Genomic DNA, 26,599 nt, shown 5'->3' with positions numbered 1-26,599 from the left:
GCATTCAGACTCCTTTAGTTCTCTTTCTGGAGGTGGATTGCATTTTTCATCATAAGTCCTTGGAATTGTCTTGGACCGCCATACTGCTGAGATTGGCTAAGGCACCACTGATGATCATATAATGTTGTTGTTAGTGTGTATGATACTTCGATTCTGCTCACTTCACTGTGCATCAGTTCACTGAAGTCTTCCCAGGATTTTCTGCAATCCACCTGCTCATTATTTCTTACAGCACAACAGTATTCTTTCACAATCATACAGCACAACTTGTTCAGCCATTCCCCAACTGGTGCACATCCCCTCAATTTTCAATTCTTTGCCACCATAAAAAGGGCTGCTTTTAATGTTTTTGTACATGTGGGTCCTTTCTTTTGATCTCTTTGGGATACAGACCTAGTAGTTTTGTAGGCCTTTGGAGAGAGTTCCAAATTGTTTTCCAGAGTCGTTGGATCAATTTACAACTCCACCAACAATGCATTCATGTCCCTCTTTTTCCAAGAGTCTTTTTGACTCTAGGGCCAGCACCTATTCACTGTGTCACTTAGCTCCCTCTAGAGAGCAGATCTAAAACCTTTTAGGACTGCTTCTCATTCAACAGCTTTCATTGTTAACCTCTACTTTGGATCAAGGCCACAGGTATGATTTCTGGGATTCCCCACTTTATCTTTCAAGTTAAGTTCTTGTATCTTTTTTTCCTATCTCTGCTTTACCCCTGACTCCAATGTGGTATTGTAGAAGACCCTGGTTCAAATTCCGACAGTGATCCATCCTTAGCACAAATTTTATCAACTAAGGCTTAGCAAAAGCCACTTACAGGCAGCAGGATGTAGTAAGCAGTGCTGGATTTGAAGTCAGGAAAACCTGGGTTCAAATTCTATGTCAGACACTTACCCACTGTGTAGCCCTGGGCAAATAATGTGACAGACACTATACCAGGTATAAGTCACTTAACCTACCTGAAGCTCATTTTCCTCATAACTAAAATGAGGCAGTTGGATTTGATAACCTCTAACACTGCTTCCAGTTCTAAAGCTATGTTGCCATGATTCATCTCAGCCACACTAGGAAAGGCCCTGGTGTGGGCAGCTACAACAATTCTTGCTACAGCATCTAATTAGTGGGCATCTATGTGGCATAATGGACAGACCACTGGGCTTAGAATCAGGAAGACTCATCTCATGGTTCAAATCTGCCCTCAGATACTTACTAGCTGTGGCCTTGGGCAAGTCACTGAACCCTGTTTGTCTCAAGTTTCCTCATCTATAGAAATTAGTTGGGGAGAAAATGGCAAACCACTCTCATATCTTTGCCAAGAAAACCTCAAAATGGAATCACAGAGTTGGACATGACTGAACAACATGGTATCTAATTAGGAAAGGCACCAAATGCAGATACATTAAGAAGCTAGTTTGTATAACACTGGAGTTTTTATTGAAGTATTTACTGAGATAGGAAACAAGAGAGGTCATCTGGACAGGGCTTACAGTATAAATGCAGTGTCTTCTAATTCATAGATTCCCTTATCTTAATTTCCTATACCTTCTGGTATGGAATGTTGGGAGGAGAGAAATGCCTGCTTTCTTTCCATCACCATTCTGGGTCAAAGGGGCATCCCAGATAAAAGAGCAGTTTCTTCTGGCTCATCCATCCTGATCCACTTCTGGAATCAAACTGTGCCTCAGTGATGGGAGCAACAGCCATCCAGCAGTGAGGATTCCAGGGGATGAGTGATATGGTTGGCCATATAAAAGGCTGGTGAAATTCTACCTCTGAGGTTCCATTTGTGGGGAAATGGAGCTGTGGTACTCAATTCAACAGTACTCTGTTTTTGAGAAGTGGGAAGTAAACAGCTGGTGTTTTTTCCCTACCCAAGTTTGGCTCCATGAGTCAAGATGAAGGGGGTGGGAGGGGCATTCCACCATTTTAGAAGACACCTGGTGCACTCTATGACCACTATTACATGGTGACAAGATTGATACAGGGCTGGGCTAATGTATCATGGAGTACAACCACAGAGAAGATAATGATCCTGGGAGTTCCTCCACCACATCACTGGAGAGTAGAGAAAGAGTAGAGTTCCCCTTCTGTCTACTCAACCCAGTGTCACTGTAGGACAAGGTGGAGGTGTATATAGTCTGGCCCTCAGTGTGGAGCAGGAGACAGCCAGTAGAGCAGGGTAAAGATCCAGTTTCCCAGCCAAGACCCCCGAACACGCAGGAAGAGTTCATGCAGGTTGATCTGCCAGAGGCTGAGCGACTCCTCAAAAGATATCTGGATCCTCTTGAGTAATGAGCAAGTCTTTTTCTTCTTGTGCCTGAGGGGAGAGAAAAAAGTGGAGGGGGAAGACAAATTAAAGATGGCTGCACTGGTCACCATCAACCTCCTGACCATGATCCCAGCTTGCAGGTTAGCAGTGTCAATATTGTGATGGTCCTTTCAAAATGGGCTGCTGGAGCAACTCTATTTTTTGTCCCTCAGGTTTAATTTTTCAATAAGGCAGAGGTTCTTTTTTCTCTTCAATAAAGATAATAAATTCCCATTTACACAAAGATTCCCTAAAACCCAGCCATCATTAGGACTGATACAATTGATCCCTAGCCCTTCCACCTGTCATATCCACAGCAGAGTATAACAGGTTTGTTTAGGATGTCCTTGAGATACTTCAAGGTAATTGAGGGTTTCGGATCCATTGTCTTCTGGATTCCTAGAAAGGCAGGATAGATTCCCTTCATTTTAAGAAGAACCTCCTAACAATTACAGCTGTCCAGAAATGAAGTGGGCTGCCTCAGAAGGTGTGGAGTTCCCTGTCACTGGAGGTCTTCAAGCTGAGGCCTATCAGGTGCAGGTGGAGGGGATTTATACTTCGGGTAGTAGATTTTCAAATCATTCAAGTCAAAGGTAATTCACATGAGTTTTTGTTCAAAGGTATTTTGTTGGATCTTAGTTCTTTCAAATCTGGCATTCTACTTATGGTCATTCTTGATTTAATTGGTTGAAGTTGCCATTCCTCAATCACTCTAGATAAACAGAAGTCTTGGTCTTGTCCAGGGATAATACTTCTCAGCTAGTGACTGATCCTTTCGATTAGGGTTTTAATATTTAAAAAAATTAAAGGTCCTAGATCCTTCTTCCTTTTGCCACCCAGAAGTATAAGAACAATTCTGTTTTCCAAAGAAGCTTCAGAACTGGAAGGGACCTTCCTCAGTGATTCCCCTAGTCTCACCTCTACCTAAAGCATAAATCACCTCTGTGTATCCCACAGCAAATGATCATTACCTTCCACTTGAAAACTTTCAGTGACTGGAAACTCACTATCTTATGAAGCAGATCAATGCATTTTTGGACAATTATAATTCTTAGGAGTTTCCTCTTTATAATGAGCCAAAAGTCTATCTTGCCTTTCAAGGAATCCAGAAGACAATGGATCTGAAACCACAAGAGATTCTGATAAGTTCAAATTTATGAGATCATAAATTTAAAAGTGGGAGGGACCTTACAAGCCAACTGGTCCACCATTATCATTTTTTAGGTGAGGAAACAGAGGCACAGAGAAGTTAAGTGACTTGACCATGGTCACACAGCTAGTACCTGAGGAAGGACTGGAATTCAGGTCTTCTTGACTCTAAATCTAGAGCTTTATTCCCTGTGTCAACTTTCTATTTGAAGCAGGTTTTTCCCATCCTGCAATAATCTGCAAATCCCTCTCCTCCATTAGAATGTAGGCTCCTTTATGGTACCCACCTGTTGGCACAGAGGTGATAGACTAAAAATGCAGAATGAGGCATGCATTTTTAGATATGACCAACATAAGAATCTGCTTTGCTTAACTATGAATGTTTGTTATGGGAGCTTCTTTTTTTGTTTGTTTTTGTACAACTGGGAAGGAAGTGAAAGGAAGATAAAACAAATGTTTACGGATTGGAAAGAACAATAACAGTTTAAAAAAGAGTGTGAATTCTTTGTGAGCAGGGTCAGTGTCTTTGCTTTCCTTTGGGATTCTCAGTGCTAAGCACAGTGCATGGCATTTACTAGATGCTGAGTAAATGTTTAATGACCAACTGACCAACCAATAAGCCAGGACCATAATGCCAGACTCTGATAATACTCATGTTGGGAGGTGTTTAACTGAAAGGGATCAAAGGTATGAAAGAATGATAAATAAAGCCTCTTATTTCCCATCTCTGGCCCCTACCCCCATATACACGTCTGTTTTCCAATGGCCTTCAAACCCTCCCGTCTTTATGACTCTCCTATGATTGTCAAGGCTACCACCATTCTCCCAGTCACCCAGGCTCCAAACATAAATGTCAGCCTCAACTTCACACACTCTCTATCCTTCTACATCCAAGCAGTCAATAAGTTCTATTGCATCTACCCTTGTAACATCTCTCGTATATGTCCCCTTCTTTCCTCTAACACCCTTGCTTAACCTTGCCTCCATCTTGGCCTGAGCCCCCATTATATCATGCCTGGTCTACTGAAACTGCCTTCTGGTTCGTCTTCCAGCCTCAAGTTTTTCTTCACTCCAGTCTATCCTCCATTCAGCTGCCAAACAGGTCTGACTCCTGCTAACCTTGGTCCCCATCCCCCTCATAAACTATATAACTTGCCCCTTCTACCTTTGCAGTTTTATACTCCACACCCTTCCATGTACTATGGAATTCAGTGACAGTGACAACTTTGCTCCCTATGACACTCCATCTCCTAAATCTGGGCATTTCACTATCTATCCCCCATGCCTGGAATGTTCTCCTTCTTCAACTCCAACTCCTAGTTTCCCCAGTTTCCTTTAAATCCTTCCTAGCTAAAATTCCACCTTCTGCAAGATGCCTTTCCCAAAAACATGCTTAATATGACTGTACATGGATAGCTTATTTCAGATTACTTGCTCTCTTGGGGAGGGGAAGGGAAGGCAAAGAGGGAGAAAAAAATTTGGAATTCAAAAATCTTATAAAAGTAAATGCTGAAAACTATCTTTGCATGTAATTGGACAAAATAAAATGCTATTAAGTGGGGAAAAAAGGAAAAAAAAAGAAGTCTTTTCCAGGCAGATTTCAGAAAAACCTAGAAAGACTTATATGAGCTGATCCTGAGTGAAGTGAGCAGAACCAGGAGAACACTGTACACAGTAACAGCCACAGTGGGTGATGACTGACTTTGATGGACTTGGCTCTTCTCAGCAATTCAAGGACCTAAAACAATTTCAAAGGACTCATGATGGAAAATGCCACCCACATCCAGAGAAAGAACTACAGAATCTGAATGCAGAGCGAAGCAGACTATTTTCTTCTTTTTTTTTGTTTTGCTTTGTTTTTTCTTTCTCATGATTCCTCCCATTTGTTCTAATTCTTCTATACAACATGACTAATGTGAAAATATGTTTAACAGGAATGTACATGTAGAGTCTGTAGCAGATTACATGCCCTCTTGGGGAGGGAGGAGGGAAAGGAGGGGGAGAAAATTTAAAACTTATGCAAGTGAATGTTGAAAACTAAAAATAAATAAATAAACTTTAAAAAAAAGAAAAAAAACCTTTCTAACAAAGAAAGCTATCCCAGAGTGGAATGGGCTGTCTAAGGAAATGGGGTTTCTCTTTCATTAGAAAACAAACAGACATGGCCACTGAGGTTACCTCCAAATCTGTAATTCTCTGGTCACCCTCTTCCCTGCTTTTCTTTCTGAATTTTGGAAGTTGAGAACAAAGAAAAAGTGAGGTGGGCTAAAAAAAGAAAATTTTCTCTGCTCAATGCAGTGTTAAAACCCTTGAGGGGAGTCTCTTTAGTGAATTGATCTGAAGTCTGAAGATGACATGGGTAGTTAGGCTTCTCTTGAGCAAGAATGAAAAAAGGTCCCTGGGAATTCAGAGACTCACGCAGCTAGGGCTCGGGTACAGCATCGAGACATGTTGAGGAAGGAGCTGGCACTGGCCCTGGTAGACAGGGCTGTCTCGATGCCCCGGAGCAGGTCATTAGTCTTGAGGATGAGTAACATCTGCCGGGGAACTTTGTTGAGGAGCTGACTGATTTGTGGGAGATAGGTAGCAGCATTGTTTCGAATCTCCACATCCTGAGAAAGGAAAAAGAAAATCTGCAGTGAGAATCCATGGGTTCAAATGTCATCTCGGCCACATGCTAGCTGTGTGACCTGGAGCTAATCACTGATCACTCTGAGCCTCAGGCTCCTCATCTGCACAATGGGTATGATAATATATATGTGTGTATATATATATATATATATATATATATATATATATATATATATATATATATGTGTGTGTGTATCGATATAGATAGATATATATCTATACACACACACACACACATACATTACACCTACTTAGTCTAATGGACACAGCACTGGATCTAGAACAGGAAGACCTAAATTGAAATCCAGCCTTAGACACTTACTATTATCCTGAGGGGAATGGAGGGAATAACCATTTGTAAGATGCCTACTGTGTGCCAAGCACCACACTAACCTCTTTACAAATATCCCATTTGATACTTACGGTAATCCTGGAAAGTAGGTACTATTATAATTCCCATTTTACAGGTAAGACAAAAAGAAGTTAAGTGATTTGTCCAGGGTCACACAGCTATTAAGTGTCAAGAGGCTGGAATATGAGCTCAGGTCTTCCTGACTACAGTTCCAGTGCTCTTTCCACTTCAAAATCTAGGTGCCTCACACTGTTAACCTCTGTAAGTCTCAGTTTCCTCATGTTCCAATGGAGGGACAAAACAAGTACAAATAGAAGCACACACAGAATCAATATAAAGAGAAGAAATACAAAGGTGCTAACTGCAAGGTGGTTGTTGGTCCTTCGTTCCTGAAGAGGACCAATATGTAAATATGAAATATGAACTACAAGGGAGTTTTCAGAGGCACGGTGGGCATTAGCATTTGGGGGGATCAGGAAAGATTTCAGGTACAAGGTGATACTTCAGCTGTCTCCTGAAGGAAGAGAGAGACTCTGTAAGGTGGAGTTAGGGAGGAAGTACATTCCAGGCACCAGCACAGAAGAAGACTTCGTGAGGGACAAAGAGAAGGCCAGTTGGGCTGGCTCAAAGAGTATAGGATGGAAAATCTATCTAGTGAGGTTGGAAAGATAGTTTGAGCCCAGGTTGTGAAGGACATTAAAAGCTAAATAGAAGATTTTATATTTGATCCCACAGGTAATAGGGAGTCACTGAGGTGATTGAGTAGGGGACCCACATAGTTAGATGAGCACCTAAGGAAAAACATTTTGGCAGCATGTAATGGTAATTTAAATGGAAAGATCTTTCCCATTCATTAATACGCCCATGTGATCTGCTTAAATCATATGAAAGCCTAGCTACATGTGGTGGGAGGAGTTTGCTGAATGGGCAGAACAGGAAAGGTGGAGCAGAGATAAGAGGAAATTTGGTCAGAGACCAGCCAGAGCTAGGAAGGATGCAGGCAAGCAGGCAGCTGGCTAGTGTGAGTTAAGAGAGCCTGCTTGTGATTTGTTTAATGAAGTTGGTTTGTGTGAAGCCTTGCAGGGGGAAGGTTTGGGGCTAGTGGTGCCCACTACATTATTAGTGTATAGATGTCTTTGCTACTATTATGGATTTGGCTTTCTGGTGTCTGAATAAATGTTTTGGTTCTGTCTTCCATGTGCAGAGTCTGTTGTATTTTGCGATTCAGAATTGTGCCAGGATAGGGATATTAATGGCCACTATAGGTGCTGTGAATATCACATTGGTGCTACACAGTAATGTGAGGGATGAGATGGAATAGGGAGAGAAGTAAGGCAAGAAGACTAATTAGAAGGCTATTGTAATCATCAAAGTGAGAGGTGATAAGAAACTGAGCTAAGGTGGTAGCTATATGAGTAGAAAGAAGGGGTGTAATATCAGAGATAATAATGGAGGTAGAAATGGCAAGATTTGGCAACTGACTGGAAACGGCAGGGGGAGGGGAAAGTGAGGGATAGTGAAGAGTCTAGTATAATACTGAGGTTATGAAGCTGTCAAACTGGAAGAATAATGGTTCCTTCAAAAGAAAGATGGAGGCTAGGAAGAAGGGAGGGTCTGGGGGTGAGGAAAGTGTAGCATCCAGCTTCTGGACCATACTAAATAGGGTAACCAAGATCTCTTCTCAGCCTTCTTGTAAACAGTCATAATTATGTAACCTTGGGGAAAATCATGTAACACTTCTTTTGCCTCTGTTTCCCCATTTGTAGAGGGACAATAATATCTGATATTAGGTATTTAACAATAATCACAATAATAGCTAGCATTTATATAGCACTGGAAGATTTGCCAAGGACTTTACAAATATCTCAATTGATCCTCACAGCAACTCTAGGAAGTAGGAGCTACTATCCCCATTTTACAGATGAGCAAACTGAGGCTGATAAACGTTAAATGACTTGTCCAAGGTATCACACAACTAGTAAATGTCCAAGTCAGGATTTGAACTCAGGTTTTTCTGACTCCAGGTCCAACACTTTACCCACTTGTTTGCATAAGGATCGTTTTTTTGAATTGCTTAATTAAAGTGAGGAAACGGGGCCAATACCATCCCCTCCATTTTGAGAGAATCATAATGTGTAAAAGGACACACAAAACAGGCAGAGCATTACTCTACTCAGCAGTGATTTTGGTTCATTCATTCAATCAACCAATATTTAATGAGTACCAACAATGAGCAGTATATATTCAGAAAGCTTCTACCCCACCCCCACTTTCCAGCCCATTCTTCTTAAACTGGTTAACAGTCATTGGCCCTTTAAGAAACATGTGTGTACTATTAATGCCTGAGCTGCTCCATGATTTGAAATTTCCTCCAGGCATCTGCTATCAGACTGGAACATCTCAGCACAAAGTCAGACATCCAAAAAGCTAGCTAGTGCTCTCACTCTCTGTCTCTGTCTCTGTCTCTCTCTCCCTCTCTCTCTCTCTCCCTCTCTTTCTCTCTTTCTCACATGCTCTCTTATTCTTGTTATCTGTTTTTTTCTTTCTCTCTTTGTGTCTCTCTCTCTGTCTCTCCCCCTCTCCCCCATCTCCTGCTACTCTCTTATCCCAAACCAACCACAGCAACACCACCTTTATGCTAGGATAGGCCAATCAAACAAAACCAGAAATAGATCAGATACCCCTCCCCCCAACCCCACTCAGACAGCAGAGACTTAAAGCAGGAAGAGACATTAAAGGTACATAGGCCTTCTTACTATTCCTTGAACAGGACCTTCCATCTCATGACTCCAGGGATTTGCACTGGCTGGCCCCCATGTCTAGAATGCTCTTCTTCCTCACCAGTCTCTTGGCTTCCACAGTTTCCTTTAAGACTCAGCTCAAAGCCTACCTTCTAAAGGAAGTCTTTTCCAGTCCCCAATTCTCATTCCCATGTTAGTTCCTCCCAACTGCTAGTGCCTTCCCTTTCTATATATATCTAGATCTGTCTAAAGAGATATGGAGATGGATATCCCATTTGTACATAGTTATTTTGTATGTCTCCTCCAGTAGAATGTGAACTCCTTGAGGTCGGGGACCCTGTTTTTGCCTTTTTTTTTTTATCCCTACCACATAGCACAGTGCCTGGCACAGAGAGTGACCAAATGATCCAGTCTAACACCTTCCCTTGCCAAAATCAGAGATGACCAGACTAGGCTCTCCTGAGACCTAGAGAAAATTCACTTGGAATCTGGGGGTGGGAAAAGGATATCAGGTTCCATGGGAGGCAGAGCACAGGATAGGTCCTAGGGAAGCCCTCAGGAACTATACCAAATAAGCATAAGAAAGACATATAAAACTGCCTCTCCATGGCAGAGAAGGATGCAAATGAAAACAAAGGCCTATTGGCAGAATTCAAGGCAGGAGAAGATGTTTTCTCTCTGTAATCTTACAGTCAGTTGAAATGCAATTCATGTACATGAATAACCTATATTAAACTGCTTACTGTCTTAGGTTGGGGTGCAGTGAGGGAGGGAGAGGGAAAACTTGGAACTCAAAATTTTTAAAAAAATGAATGTTTAAAATTATCTTAAAATGTAACTAGGGAAAAAACAAAATAATATCTAATTTTTTTAAAGAGGCATACAAAAAAGAAATACAATGCATATATATACGTATAAACTCATGGAGGAAGCAGCTTTTAAAACAGTTATAGGAGATCTTAGGATTACTGATCCTAGAGTTGAAGTGGGCCTCAGAAGCTATCTGCTTCAACCCATTTATTTTACAAATGAGAAAACAGACTCAGAGAAGTTTTTATAGGATTACAGCTCTAGAACTATAATATATCAGGAATGTTATAGTAGTAATTAGAATATCACATTATATGCAATATATTGCAATTATTATATTACGTAATATAATACATAATTAGGTAATAACATGTAATATATGTATATAGTACATATAATACAATACATAAATATACAGTTATGACGTATAATAATTATATAATGATATAAATAAAAACAATACAGATATTTGATATGGTATGATATGATATGCTGGATCTCAGAGGTCACCGAGTCCAGCCTCCTCAAGTTGCCACATCACAGAACTCAGTCTGCTCCGTTTCCTCATCTAGAAGCAGGAATACGAGAAGCACTTAGGTCTCAGTGTTGTTGTCAAGATCAAATGGGATAATGTTTGCAAAGTACTTTGCAAAACTTTACAAGTTACATAAATGCTTTCACAGAAAAGTAATTCAGTGACTAAGTAGCCCAAAGTCACCCAGGATATGAACCCAGAGCCCTATAGTACTGCACCATCTAAGGTCACACAGGACACAAGCTTCAGAGGATAAGTAAGCTTTGGTTAGGCAGAGTCCTGCAGAGATCAAGACTGCAGATGGTATGGTCGCTTTCTCTGGAGTTAGGTGTAGATTAGGATTGTCCAAGCAAGATGGGATGAGGGACTGAACTACGGTGGGTCGCATGAGTAAAGAAAGAGCATTGGGGGCAAGAGCTATTATGGAGAAAGAACTGACAAGACTTGGCAGATGAGGAAGAGTAAGGAGTCAGGGATGACTTCTAGGCTATAAATCTGGATTAACTGGAAGGACAATGGTGACCTCAACAGAAATAGGAAAGTTCAAAAGAGGAGTGGGTTTTGGGGAAAAGATAATGAACATACTTAGTTTCAGATGCTTATGGGACATAGTTCAAAATGCCTGATAGTGGTTGATAACAGAAGACTAGTCTCTCAGGAGAGAGACTAGGTCTGGATACAGAGATAATAATAGGAACACCAGCTAACTGTACTTAGTGCTCTGAGACTTGAAAAGAACTTTACAATTGTCTGAGGCAGGATTTAGCTATCTACTTAGATTTGGGAGTCATCTGTGCAGAAGTGATCATTGGGTTGATGAGCTCATCGGGAGAGTACAGAGGAGAAAGATCCAGGACAGAGCACTGGGGTTTGCCCACAGTTAAGTGGGGCAGAATATAAATCATGATCAAGCAAAGAAGCAGGTCCAGCAGGTAGAGGAGCTAAGAGAAATAATGATATGCATAAGCTTAAAATTTTCCCTTTTCCTCTTAGCCCTCATGGTTCCTTGTTCCTCTTATAGGAACCACAAAGGAATCAGAGAATCCTCCACCTGACTTCAGGGCCTTCCATCTATTCCAGAGACCTGGCTATAGGGATAACTAATTCTCCCCACTGCTGGAGGAGGGCAAGGACCTACCTCATTGGCAGTGACTGGTGCCCGGCCAATGCCTTTGTTGACAGAGTCCCAGGACCGGGCTGTCAGCATACAGGCAAACAGGGGATACAGTTCCCCTGCCCCTAGCCGCTGGCTGTATTTCTTCACACGCTTCATGTCTGCCTTGATCAGGGCCTGCCAGAGGTGACAGTAATCCAGGCGAAACTCATCTGTCAGGATCTGCAGTCAGGAATGGAAGCAACAGGAAGTAAACGTCTCTGTCCCTCATAACCCCAATGGGAAACAGCCCCAAATAACCCACCCTGGAGTCATGTCTCTCTGAAGATATGGCTGGGATGGTGGTGTCTCTTCATTCTAGACTCAATATCCAGCAGAAATGATGGTGAGGCAATTAAAGGTCCAATTTCCCCTGAGTTTTTCAAGGGACCACGAATTTAAGAGTAAAACTGGGGAACTTGGAAAAAGACCAGGAGACTCCTGGTAAAATCTCCCAATGCCATCCTAAAACCAGAACAATTCTCAGGCCACTGGGGATTTATTTGTAGAGATCTACAAAATGGAAAGCATACTTTCCCTTAATGCTTCTGTCCAGATAGTAAGAGACCTCCTGTTTTCCAGAGGTAAGGCCCAGAAGCAAGTTGTTCCCTGAGTTTGGCATAACAATAATCCTTTGCACTCACCCCCTGTATGTTCTCACCCTTTGACAAAATTTACCTAATTGTTGTATTGTTTTGACCAGCACCAGGTGTTCTCTGAGCTCAGAAAGTTCTGGTCATGAAACCCTGCTATGAATCAAACTTGTTTCACTGTTGCTGCTACATCTCATTGTCAGGGCTGCAGCCACTGGTACATGTATTGTGATTTGGCCACACTAAAGTGGGTCCCCCCCAACAGGGGCAAGGTCCTGGCACATATGTCTAATCTGCCTCCTGGCTTGCAAGCCATTTCCCTCACTTTAAAATTAAACATCTGTTTGATTCCTGACTCTCCTATCTCTACCCTGCTCTGCTTGGCTCTGGCCATCCACAAGTTAGAGGCCGGTCTGGTCCAGTTGACACTTTCCTCAACTCTATATACACACACAAATGGTCACCCCGACCTGACAGAGAGAAGGTGAAAGACAGGATGGGATTTCAGCCTAAATGATCCTAAATAATCATGTCCCATCTCCGAGAGAAAGATAATTTAGGCCAGGGGAACCTATCACCTCGAGGCCACGTGGCCAGTGTGACCCTTTGACTGACTCCAAACTTCGCACAACAAATCCCTTAATAGAAGAAATTGTTCTGTAAAACCTGGACTCAGTCAAAAGGCCGCATCTGAGGATCTAGAAGGCTACATGTGGCCTCATGGCCACAGGCTCCCTCATCCCTGATCTAGGCCAGTCTCCATTTTGTAGATAAGGAAACAGGCCCAGAGAGACTAGTGACTTACTCACTGGGGGTCAAACATCTAAGTAGCAGAATTTGAAGCTGTGTCTAATGACTAAATCCAGTGCTTCTCTCGCTATATCTCATTTCACTACCAAATGAATGATGGCAAATCTCTGATTTCCCAGCCATTTTTCAGACAAGGTTGGACTCTTAGGAATTTCACTAACTTTGGGTAGGAGCCATTGACTTGAGGCATTTGTCCTCATGGCATTCAGCACTTAACGGAGCACCAGTTTTACCACTGTCTCCTGGAGGCCTCATATGCTTCATATTAGGGTAGAACAGGCATTAGCCTATGTCACTACTCATCTCAAAAACCTTCCTTGGTTCCCTACTGTCCACAGGACAAAATAAAAATCTCTTAAACCTGGCATTTAAGACTTATCACAATCTTACTGCAACCTCCCTTTCAAGTATTTATTTCACCGTTCTTTTTGTCTACTCACATTCCAGTCAAGTTGAACTCCATGTTCATTTTTTTTAAGGCAACCAGGGTTAAGTGACTTTTCCAGGGTCATGTAACTAGTAAATATCTGAGGTCACATGTGAACTCAGGTCCTCCTGACTCCAGGGCTGGTATTGTATCCACTGCAGTATCTAAATGTCCCTCTTCTCCATTCTTGAAACTCACTTAGTCCATTTTTGCCTCCATGCACTCATGCAGGTCATCATCCATGCTGAGAACATGTGCTTTTGTCACTTCCACCTGCTGAAATACTTCAAGGCTCATCTCAGATGCTACCTTCTTCCCTCATCCTCCAGTTAAAAATCAATCTCTAGTAGAGTGGTGTTTGTAGAATTTAGGAGATAGTGAAACAATTCCCATCTTGGCTCTGAGGGTGGATTGGGGGTGTTCTCACTCACCTGGTACAATCCATGATCCAACAAAATAATCTCCACCTTCCCCGTTTCTGGACACTTCCTCACCAGGACATTGCCTGGGTGTGGGTCACAGTGCACAAAGCCATTGACAAAGATCATCTCACTGTACATCTTTCCCAATTGTCGGGAGATCTGAAAAAGGAAAAGGTTAGGAATGAAGCTCCCATTGGACTGGGACTGGAACACTTCCAAGTGGGGCCTTCCATTTTATTCCATCCAATCCAGTTGGTTAATAAACATTTATTAAGCACCTACTATGTGCAAGGCACTGTCCTTAGCAGAAGGAGGGGACAAAGGGACTAGAAGAGGTTGAGCAGAAAGAGACAGGTTTCGTAGTGGAGCTGATGGCTGGTAGTCCTTGAGATGAGGGTGTAAAGAGCAGGAGGGGGAAAGAAGCAACATTCAAATTCTTCTTCTAGCGACAAAAATTGTTCTCTGGGTTTTTTTTTTCAGTCTTATCCAAATCTTTGTGACCCCATTTGAGATTTTCTTGGCAGAGATGTTGGAGTGGTTTGCCATTTCCTCCTCCAGCTCATTTTACAAATGAGGACACTGAGGCAAATAGGGTAAAGTGACTTGTCCAGGGTCCTTTTCTAATCCTCACTTCTCTCCCTTCTATTGTACAACTTTCTTCTATCTCTCTCCTCCATGCCTTCCCTTCCCGACATTTCAAGCAAGTCAGAAGGCACAGTGGGACATGGGGGGTGGGAGTGCTAGGTTTCTTCCTCATCTCAAGTCCTATGCTTCTACACCTACATTTCCTCTCCTCTTCCTCTTACACTGGTGAGATGGAAATTTAGTCCTAAATCTTTGCACGGAGAAGCCCAGGGTTGCAGAAACACACGGACACAGTGCAAAAGTGAGGCCTGGGGCTCTTAGGGCCAAAGGAGTGGCAGAGAAACCATTTTCCAAAGAGCCTACCTGGTGGGGGCAGGGGTCAGAATTAGAAGGTGAGAGACAAAAGGCAACCATCCCTCTTGGGCTGCCAGGAAGATAAAACCCTAGTCCTCAGGTCCACCAGGGAATAGCTCTCCAGCTGTTCACCAGGCCATGGCTTAATCCCCAACGGATTCTCAGCTCAGAAGAGTCTGGGCCAGATTCTAAGGGGTGAGCAGAGCACAGTGCTTTTCTTTCCCTCCATGTATCTCTCTCCCATGCCCTCCCTTCCTGAGTCCAATGCTAATCTGATTTATGATGCCTGCACAGATGAAATGACACTGGAGAGGCCATTTAAATCATTCTGTCATTGCTGCCTTCCCCACCCCCAGTGGCAGCCTTCTTATCTCTGCTCCCTTTTTATTAAAGCTAAAAGCCTTTCTAGAGCAAGGAAACACTCCCCCAGAATACAACCAACTCTGGGCCCACAGCAGATCTGTCCATGTGTCTCCCCAGAACAAACTGATGTCTCTGTAAAGCAGTCACTGTATCACATACTTTACTCCTTTTCCTTCATCTCTGGACTCAGGTGGATGCCTTAATGATTTACACACACAGACACACACACACAAACACAGACTCAGTTGGATGCCTTAATGATTTACACACATACAGACACACACCCAGCTCAGTTGGATGCCTTAAGGATTTACATACATACGCACGCACGCACACACATACACATACACACACACACACACTTGACTCAGGTGAATGCCTTAATGATTTATACACATACAGACACACACACACACACACACACACACACACACACATCCTAGGAACACCAGAGACGCCAGAGATTAGTTAAAATGAAGCAAAGAATCAACTTGGGAAAAACAAAATAGACAATATGCCTCAAATCCTAACAGCGAGGTTCTAGAGAATCAAACATCTGGCCATATCCTGCCATATCATCACAATGAAATGGTCAAGCCTGGCAGTTGTTAGGGTTTCCAGGCTTCAAGGCTCAGCGCACCTCCCAGGAGAAATCCTTCCTCACTCCCAGTGGTGAGTGACCTCTCTTTCCTCATATTATCTTGTATTTACTTAGCTGCTTACCAGCTGTACCCCCAGTAGAATAAAAGCTCCCCGGGGACAGGGATTACCTTTTATTTTGGTCTTTGGTGTCTACTACATGGTAGGCCTTTGATAAATGCTTGTTGAATTTAACCGAATTTGCTACTCATGCCTGGGTTCTAATAGTGGTTACAGTAATCAGTGTCCAGGCAGAGAAAGAGGAAAAGACCTCCTACTATTATTACAGGCAGACCTATTGAGTAATAATAGCTGTTTGCCTATTTCCCAGAGCTATTGGTTGAAACTCAATGAGATAATGGATTCGAACAGGTCTGCCTGTGTGCATCACATGGTGGTCAGAAAAAGCGATACAAGGACACTCTCAAGGTCCCTCTCAACTTTGGATTTGATTGTATGACATGGGAGACACTGGCACAGGACCACTCAGCATGGCATGCCCACATCAGAGAAGGTGCTGTGCTCTATGAGCAAAGCAGAATTGAGGCAGTTCAAGGGAAACACAGGATGCGCAAATTTGGAGTATCTACCCCCAATGTTCTCACGTGCTGTTTGTGCCTGACAGAGCATTCCAAGCTCACACTGGTCTGATCAGCCACAGTCACATACACTGAAACCTGACCAGCATAGTGACTTCACTTTGTTACTCTTGGAGAACAAAAGACAACCAACCAAACGATATACGTATATAGCATTGTGTATATACATACACATATATAGCCTCATATAGGATAGGCATACATACAGCCTATACACACATATAGCCTCATATGTGTATACACACATATGTGTGTATATATGTATGTGTGTGTGTATTAGCATCATCCATGTGTGTCTGTTGGTGAATACATTGACATGTGTTTGTAATTTTGCTGAATGTGCAAATCTGAGGCCACCATTGTGAGGGTGTCTCTACCAACCCTACTCCCCCTGGGAAAATTTATGTAAAGCCCTCTGTAGGTCTCTGTGTGGTTCTTCTATGCATTTATTTTTGCTTATTTAGCTAATGCTAACTGTGAGGCCCGCTCTTTTTAACTCCAGCTGAATTGCAATGTGTCAGAAAAGTAATAACTAACTGAACTATATCTTCAGTTTTCTAAAAAAGTTTTTCAAATTGCCTCCACTCCACTATCTCATTCACTCTCATAACAACCATGCACAATAGGCAGGCCAGGGGCTATTACATCCTTCTGACAAATGAGGAAACCGAGGCACAGAGAGGTAGTGACTTATCAAAAGTCACTGGACTCTTATTCCTGTGCCACACTGCTCCCTGTTGCCACAATGGTCCCCACAGACCTCTAGCTTGGAGCAAACTTCATTAGACGAAAGACTGGTCAAATATGCTTTTCTTCCTTATGATGACTGGAAACCTGACCCCTGACCCATAGCTTCAATTAACAGTATAACACATAGCCTCTGGTCCAGCAATTCCAGATGCTTCCCTATCCCTTTCCAGACTTTACCTGTTTACCTTCCACCTTGGGGAAATTTCCAGGGCTATTCTGATTAGTGACTTCCTAGCCCTGATGTTTCCTGAAGGCCTCTAGCCATGATCACTTCACTCCTTGCTGGAAGCAACTCCGGTCATCCTGAACAATATCTTGCCACTAGACCCAGAGGGCTCCAGAGGAGACAGTGAGGCTGGTGACTACACAGCTCTCTCTCACTTGCAAGTCATGGAATCACCTTCTGATGTCCTAGTCCTCTTTGAGAAGGAAGGACAAACCAAAACCACAACTTCCCTCCCTGCCCCACTCACTCTTTGGCTTTCTCTTCCTCCTCGCCTTGCCCTCTCCCCCTGCTTTCCAGATCCCCTTTATGTGTTTGTCATCTCTCAACAGGATATAAGCTCCTCGAGGCAGGGACCATTCTATTTGCTCATATTAGTATTTCCAGCTCCTAGCACAATGCCTGGCAAACAGTAAATGCTCCAGCTAGCTGTGGATCTATTTAGCTATAAATAAAATAGAGATTATAAGAATTGCACTCTCTACCTCACAAAACTTGTTTTTAAGTTTTTGTGGGAAAAAATGCATTGTAAACCTCAAGTATTTAAAGTTTACAGCAGACACAGGTGCCATCTAGCAGGTACCTGCTAGGTTTCCATAGAAAGGATAACCAAACAGAGTTCATTTTGTGGTATGGCTAAAGAGGGGTGATTGGGATGATTTGGAGTTGCCTCCAATTGCCAGTACTGGGCTCCGTGCTTTGGGGATATCCTCAGGGCTGAAAGAATTAAGAAATCATGCATTCAGAAGCAAACCATGGAGGATGGATGCTCCAGCAACTACTGCTGAAAACAGAATGAGATTTGTTGATGTACAATCAAAGTAACACTAGGTTTAGCAGTCAGGCCACAACTCACACACCATATACATTCTTCACATTCCACAAAGTCTAACAGGCTTCCAACACCACCCCCCCTCCTGATTTTTGTTTTCTTTCAAGGCAACCCTAGATAGAACCATAATATTATAGATTTAGAGCTGGATGTGGAAGGGTCACCATTGCCCAATATTCTTCATTTTATAGACAGTTCTGAGATAGTCACCACTACCCACAAGACCCAGAACATTACAGGGCTTCCTAATTAGATCCATAATCACTCAAAAGAATTCAAAAGAGTCCAATCTAGCTATCCCCATAGGAAAAACCACATATATAAAGAATGCCTTTTGTCCAGATGATGATACACAGCTGGAAAGACAAGCTGTACGACTTGTCTATCAGTAAGTATCTCTTGAGCAGACACTGAAAAGGGATAATGTACTAAACAAAAGGAGAGAGGGTCAGACTGCCTTTGGGAAATTACAAAGTTCTTTTCATGACCCTAAGCTGCTTCTTGAAATAAAGGCCTATCTTTATTTTAAAAAAATTAATTTCTTAAATGAACAGAAATCCTCTCTCTCCCTCCTTTTCTCTCTGTCTTCACAGTCAGAGTCTCTCTCTCTCTCCCTCCCCCCCCCTCCCCTCTCTCTAAATGACAGAGTAAGAAAAACAAAACCTCTATTCCCCCATCCGTCATGTCCAAATAATATGGATGTTCCAATCTGCACTGAGTCTATAACCCTTCAGGAGGTGTGTAGCATGTTTCATCTTGAGACCTTTGGAGTTGTGGTTGGTCACTGTGTTAATCAAAGTTCCTAAGTCTTTCAAAGTTGTTTGTCTTTACAATATTGAAGAAGTCCCTTAACCTCTCTTAACTTTAGTTTCCTCATCTGTAAAGTGGTTAAATGTGTCAATATTTTTTTTAAAGGAAAGATTCAAATTATAGAAAAGGAAAGATTTTTAAAGGAAAGATTCAAATTATGGGCCCATGGGCTTCATTTTGATTGTTTGAAAAGAATTGGGGCTGTTTAGCTGGGAGAAAAGAAGACTCAGAAGATATATGCTAGCAATCTTCCTGATATCTGAAAGGCTTTTAAGTGAAAGGGGATTAGATTTGTTCTTTGTGACTTCAGAGGGCAGAATTAGTAGTATGTGGAAGATGAGGGAGTTGATAAAAGGAAAAACTTTCCAATGATTTGAGCTGCATCAAAACAGAAGGGGCTGCTTTGGGAAGCAAGAGGCCCCCTTTGACTGCAGGTCTTCAGGCAGAGGCAGGATAATGATTTTCAGTCATGTCATTACAGGGAATCTTGGTGAAGTACAGGTTGGACAATTGGAGATGGAGACAATTGTTGGATCTCTGAAGGGTCTCTTCTAACTGAGATTCTGTGATTGCATGATTAGATGTTCTCTGAGGTCTCCTCCAGCTCTAAATTCAATAATTATTTGAAATGACTTGCCCAGGGTCACATAACTGGTTTGTGGGAGAATCTGGATCAGAACTCAGTATTCCTTATTGTTTGTCTAGTTCTTTTTCCACTATGCCACTTATGTTCACTTGAACCAAAGTTTATCTGTATAACAATACTTGGGGAAGCAAAATCACATTCAGAGTAATTTATATCACCTCATGCCTCCCTAGAAAGAGACTATTATCTACTAGGGACCTCATCATGAAATAAGTTTCTTGGGTGCTCTACATGAGAAACTCATCCTCTTTGAAGGATCTACTTAGTAAGATCTACGAAGCAGGTAGTAGACTCATTAGGACAAAGAGGCATGCTGCCAAGGCAGAAGAGGGTTCTTCACAGTAATTTGAAAATCCTCCTGACCCTTCATAGATCAGCTCTTGATGCATCAAGGATTCAAATGCTAGGTAATATGACTGGATATTTCTGTCCTATTTCCAATAGCCTTGATTCATGCTTTGGAACACAGCTGAATAAAAAAACATTAGCATGCCAAGATGCCTCTAGAAGTCGAGTGAATGTATCAGGAAAAGAATTAGGTGCTATACCTATCTGAAGGCAGGGGAAGGGGAAGAGATGATTTTTCAAGGTTCTATGGCTCATGATTCTACAAGGAATCCATAGGTCAAGGTAATAGTCATTCAGAGAAGATATTTTGTCTGAGTTCTGTTGGGAGACCAATGCGTATTTGGCTAACCAACAGCATTAACCTCGCACACCAGTACATGCTCCATGGAGGTGACAATTCTCTTAGTTTTTCTTAGTAAAAAGAATGTGCCACTCATGTAAGTCATTTTTAAGTAATTACACAATACCATTCTTCTGTAGCAGTAGGGGGAAAACAGAAGTCTATAAAAAGGCTGAGTAAAGAATTAATTTTAGTAAATAATATTTAAATCAAGGAGTTATTTTTAGATTTTTCTCAAAACTTGAACTGACGGAAAGTCTTTAATTATTTCATAACGGCTTGGATTAATTTGTAACCACCTCCCAAAGGATAGTCTATTTTTGTTCTCTGGAGCATCTTAGAAGCAAAACCAATACCATCAGGGGAAGAAGTAAGCTAGGAAACACGAGCGCCAGGAGTGCCTAACACCGGCTCCTCTTAGGTAAGTCTCTTTCATCCTTTTCATCGCAGTTTTCCCCATCTACAGAATGGGTGCAAGGACTCCTCCCTACGTATCTTCCAATAATCCCCCACCTTTCTCAGCAGACATTTAACTGGCAAAATGAGGAGGAAGGCTAGGGGCTATAATTATATCAGTTGCTCTCAGCTGCTACTGCAGGGAACCCCCTAGAAATCCATGTGCTGTGCTGTTTCCCATAAAAATTGCCAAGCTTTTCAAGAGCAGTTGGAAAGAGGTGAGTGAATACTGCCATTCTAGCACCGTAAGTGGACAGAGCCTTTATATTTTCTCACCTGTTCGGATTCAACCTCCAGAGCATCTCCTGATGCTAATCGCTGCAGAAAACACAGAGAAACTACTACCCAGTTCCACAATTTCCCCCCGCGCCCAGGGGAGAAGCAAGGGAACATGAGAGAATAAATGTGGCCTGGCTGCTGCTCAGTTTTTTGGTTTGGTTTTTTTTTTTTTTGAATGAGAGATGCCCCTGTCTCCCTTGAGCACAGAGTCCTCAAACTTTGTGTCTTCATCAATCTTAATGAAGAACTAAGAAAGTAGAGAGTTTGAGGTCCCTGTGCTCAAGGGAGACAGGGAAGTAGGCAGCAAAAGGAAGGCGGACACTCCAAGGTTTCCAAGGGAATAATGACAGTAGCTTATATTTAGATAGTAACTCACCTACATCACTGCATTTGGTTTGCACGATAACCTTAAGTGGCAAGTAATGTAATATCCTCCTCCTCCTTTTATACTCGGCTTGCCCCAAATTACAAAGGTGAACATGTAGCAGTGCCTAGATCTGATACTAAGACGCCTCAATTCTGCTTCAGTACCTTCTACTACATAACTACGATGCATGGGCATATTCCTGCTGGAGTCCTTCATGGGTTCTTCCCCTACTGCATGCAAGCTTAGCATCTCCTCAAAAGAAACACAGGAACTCATGACTTGCTGTATGTACTGTAGACCCTCATCTCCTCTCTTAATCTAGATCCTCATAGTCATAGGTCGGTAAGCCAATAAACATTTATTAAGCACCTACTATGTGCCCAGCAAAAAGAGTCAAAAGACAGTCCCTGCCCTAAGGAGCTCACAATCTAATGAAGAAGATACCATGCAAAGAATTATGTACAAACAAGTTATATACAGGATAAATAGGAAATAATCAAGAAAGGGAAAGACACCAGAATTAAGAGGGATGAAGAAATGCTTCCTGTAATAGGTGAGATGTTAGCTGGGACCTGAAGGAAGCCAGGGAAGCCAGAAGGTAGAGTGAGGAGGGACAGCATTCTGGGAATGGAGGACAGTCAGAGAAGATGGCCACTGTGGAGAGATGGAGTGTCTTTGTCTGAGTAAGAACATGCATCTAGCAGGAATGTTATCTTTTCAGTGGTTCAGTTATTAAATGTATGGCTCAAATCTCTTAATTTCATCCTTATCAAATACATATGTAGTAATGAGAAGGGTCTCATTAGCACACTGAGCCTCAGTTTACCCATTTGTAAAATGAGGAGGGGGTTGGACTAGGTGACTTCTAAGATCCATTGGAGCTGGAAATCAATGATCCTCAGATAAGTCTTTTAATTCATGGAAGACAGGAATTCAGAAGGGGTTAAGCACCTGAGCAAGGCCAGAGTAGTAGTATAGTATACAGGGTGGGGAACCTGTGCTCTCAAGGTCACACATGGCCTCCTAGGCCCTCAAATGAGGCCTTTTGACTGAATCCAAGTTTTATAGAACAAATTCTTTTATTAAGGGGATTTTTTTCTGTGAAGTTTGAGTTCAGTCAAAGGGCTGCACTTGAGGACCTAGAGGATCACATGTGACCTTGTGGCCAAAGGTCCCCACCCCACTAGGGTAAGGAGTAAGAAGGCCTGGGTTTGAATCCCAACCGTGTCCACCTATGTGATCTTGGAAAGAATCATTTAACCTCTCTGGCCTCAATTACTTTATTTATAAAATGGGTGCAGAGCACCAGATGACCCATGATCCTAGGAAGAATCAGATTCAGAAAAACAAAGGTTCCTCCTGGAATGTTGTTGCTTATTTGGGAGTACTGTGCTGAGAGACACAAATTTTTTAAAAATTTATTTTCAACTTTAACACCAACTAAGAGGAGTCTTTCTATATACAAAGCATAAAAGAGAATGAAAAACAAGATCATTCATACAGCTATAAATTGTACCACCTATAGCTTGGTTCTGCCTATAAGCATGTAACAAATTCAATCTGTTATTTTCAAAGCTGTTCAGCTTTATCTGTGTTTCCTACTGACCTTCCTTCTGTTCTCTTATATGCATTTTTAAAAAATGCTCCCATAACCTGCTTTCTGAATTTTTTTTTCATTTTTATAACCCTATTGCTAGCCTGTATCTCCATCTCCCAACTTAATATCCCAATTTCTTCCAAAAAATTTTTTGAGAGAGAAAAAAAAAATCCTCCTAAGAAACCTACTCAAGCAAAACAAATTTCCATGTCAGCCATGACCAGAAATATATGTGTCTGAGGGACAGAAGTAGAACATCTCTTTCTGCTTCAGGGTGGTTCTGCCTTGTGAGTAGGAATTATCATCCTTTTCCTAGTCTCCTTACCAGACTACTTTCTTCCAGAGATATCCAGTGTTACAATAGAATTGTCCCCTGGTATGGCCCCAGTCAGAGCCCTCCCCCAACCCACCATCCCCAACTCTCTCCTTTTTCTCTTTGCTAATTTCACGCAAATTAAATTGTTCTCCAGTACCAGCAGGATCCTAAACACACTCACTGAAATCCAATTAACCTTCGATAAAGGTCCGCCAATCAATAGTAGCTCTTTGGCTCAAGGAGGCAATATTGAGCCCAGAGAAACAAGCTGCAATCCGACCTTTACTCTTAACAAGATCAATGAGAGTCACTGTCGCCAGCTCTTAAAGTAATTGGCAAATATGATCCCTGGATTAGGCCCTGAAGCGATACCTGCTCTTGATCTAAAAAGACAAAAGCAGATGGAGGCCAGAACAGGCAGCCAGCTTCCCCAAGGGCCTGTGACAGGCAGGTGATGAGGCTCCAGGATGAATCTGCCACATCCTCCAGAATGCTGGTATTTCTGGTGGATTCTGGGACTCTGAAGTCAGTCTGAGGAGAGACAGAGCAGGGCAATGCTTTCACCCAGACTTCTCTCATGATGATGGTGATAATAAAAATAGGGGATAGGCCCTGGGCTTATGATTTTATTGATATGTGGAGCCCCCAGGTGAGTAAATTTCCTACAATAAGGCACCTTCTCAGTAGCTGAGAGTTATACAGAATTGCCTGGAGCAGAGGTATCAAATATACTGGCTGAATGCTGCCCTAAACACTCCCTAGTAGGGTCTGAACCAGATTAAAATGTAATTGGGAAATATTTAGCAAAGTAAATAAAAATACAATGAAACATAAATAACATTACATTTTAAAACCAAGTCCACATGCAGTCCACAAGGATCCTTCGGTACAGAGGAGTGGCCTTGTCTCTACCTGACTTGGACACCACTGGCCTAAGGCACCAAGAGCTCACACAGTTAACATTTCTAGAGTACTTACCATGTGGCAGGCACTGTGCTAATCACTGTGTGATTATCATTTCATTGGATCCTCACAATCCTGGGAGGCAGGTGCTATTATTATCATCCCCATTTTATAGAGGAGGAAACTGAGGCAAACAGGCATTAGAAGCCTTGCCCAGGCTCCCCCAACCAGTGTGTACCAGAGGCATAACTTAAATCAAGGTCTTCCCAGCGTGGAAGGCAGGTCTATCCACTCGCCATGTTGTCTCCCTGATAATAATAAAGAGCTCACATTTATTTAGTACTCTGAACACTGGATTTGGAATCAGGACTCGGGTTTGAATCTCAACTCTGCCCTTTACTACAGTGTGTGACTTTGGGAAGTCACTTTACTCTTCAGGGGTTCACTTTCCTCCTTTGTAAAATAAAGGAACTGGATGATATGACTTTTAAGGTCTTTTCCGGTTTGAAGTCTATGAGATCATGAGAAAGATGGCAATCAGTCAGCAGAGACCTGCAGGAGTGGATCAGCCCCCTCAGGCTGGCCTCGTTTCATCTTAGCCCTAGGAGCTAAGCAGGACTGGGCTAGGCTAGGTTGCTAGTGGGATGGGACAACTCAAGTGAAATGGGGTGGAAATAATTTGACAACTGACTTAGGGGAGCCCAGAACCAGCCCCTCAGTCAGTCAACAAACATATGTTAAGCGCCTACTATGCCCTGTGCTAAAGGCTGGGTATATAAAGAAAGGCAAAAAGCTGTCCCTTCTCTCAAAATGCTCATAATTGATTGTATGAAGACATAAAAACAAACTCTATACAGGATAAAATGGAGATAATCACAGAAGGAATGCACTAGCATTAAAGGAGTTTGGGAAAGGCTTGTGATAGAAGATGGGATTTTAGCTGGCACTTGAAGGAGGCCCAGGGAAACCAGAGGTGGAGAGAAGGAAGGGCATTCCAAGCATGGAAGACACACAACAAAAATACCTGGAGTTAGGACATGGAGTGTTTTGGGTGAGGAACAGCCAGGAAGCCATTAGACTGAAAAGTATGTTGTGAGGTGGGAGAGGAGAAGAATGATAAAGTATAAGAAGACTGAAAAGGTAGGAACAGGACACGTTATAAAGGGCTTTGAATGGTAGAACTACTTTTTTCTTTGTTTTTGTGAGGCAATTGGGGTTAAGTGACCTGCCCAGGGTCACAGAACTAGTAAGTGTCAAGTGTCTGAGGCCAAATTTGAACTCAGATCCTCCTGACTCCAGGGCAGGTGCTCTATTCACTGGGCCACCTAGCTGGCCCCTACTTTGTTTTTTTAAAGAGTATCTTCTCATTATGATATCAGATGCTGCTGCCTCTTTGTTCCCCAATGCTTTTTGGAGGTAATCAAGGTTAAGTGACTTGTTCAGGGTTGGGGTTAGCTACTCTGGTATTAAGAAATACCCATTTGAAAGCTTCATCAGTAAGTCTTAGCTAAAATGAAGTAGGTACCATCTAAATATCTTTATACCATCGTATGATGCTATACAATAATAAGAGCTAGCATTTATAAATTGCTTTTAAGGTTTTCAAAGCACTGTGCATGTTCTCTCATTTAATCCTGTGAGATTGGTGCTATTATTAACTTCATTTTACATCTAGGGAAACTGAGGCAAAGAACAGTTAAATGACTTGCCTTGGGTCACACACCTAGTTAAGTGTCTAAGGAAAAATTTGAATTAAAGTCTCTCAGACTCTGAGATTGCTTCACTTGGCTGTCTCTATGAGACTCATAACTTACTTGATTATATCTAGTAGGTTGTTTCATCCCTAAAACCCCTCACACCCTCTCAGGGTTTACATGATTATCTTCTATAGAAACTTCAGGGTGCCAAGATGATGTCATTGGATACAGAAACTCTGGAACTACAGCATGGGGGAATGTGTGCTGTCTCTTTATTCTGTGACTGACTCTGGTTAATGTTAAGTCAGTTAAGGATGGGCCATGTTTAAAAGAATTTAACTTGTATGTTGCCTCTCAATCAAGCAAACTACCATAGCTCAGCAATGATTAGTGGTATGTCTCCCTTTTCAGATACTAAGGATACTGTATTCTACAGTATTGGACAAAGGAATCAAAGGGCTTGAATGTCCTACCCAGAACATACTCACTGCAGGTAAGTGACCTGAGGATTGCCTTGCAAACAGGACCTCGGAGTTTTGCATCTTAAGGATCACAGGACTTTGAGAT

General features: G+C 42.2%; 1 protein-coding gene across 5 annotated transcripts in view; it reads right to left on the bottom strand.

Moving 5' to 3' along the window:
- Positions 1-1,405: 1,405 nt before the first annotated feature.
- The window catches only part of ADCK1 (aarF domain containing kinase 1), a 216,528-nt gene continuing 191,334 nt past the window's right edge, over positions 1,406-26,599 (bottom strand). For all 5 annotated transcript variants that reach the window (XM_072623681.1, XM_072623682.1, XM_072623683.1 and 2 more), the window contains 4 exons: positions 13,938-14,087; positions 11,662-11,859; positions 5,873-6,066; positions 1,406-2,314 (listed from right to left, as the gene is read on the bottom strand). In XM_072623681.1, the coding sequence (XP_072479782.1) occupies positions 2,143-2,314; positions 5,873-6,066; positions 11,662-11,859; positions 13,938-14,087 (714 nt within the window). In that variant the 3' untranslated portion in view covers positions 1,406-2,142. The remainder of the gene's footprint in view (positions 2,315-5,872; positions 6,067-11,661; positions 11,860-13,937; positions 14,088-26,599) is intronic.

The sequence above is a fragment of the Notamacropus eugenii genome, chromosome 7 (assembly GCF_028372415.1).
Source record: "Notamacropus eugenii isolate mMacEug1 chromosome 7, mMacEug1.pri_v2, whole genome shotgun sequence".
NCBI lineage: Eukaryota > Metazoa > Chordata > Mammalia > Diprotodontia > Macropodidae > Notamacropus > Notamacropus eugenii.
Note: the sequence above shows the minus strand (reverse complement) of the source record. Positions and strands in the feature narration are given on the sequence as shown.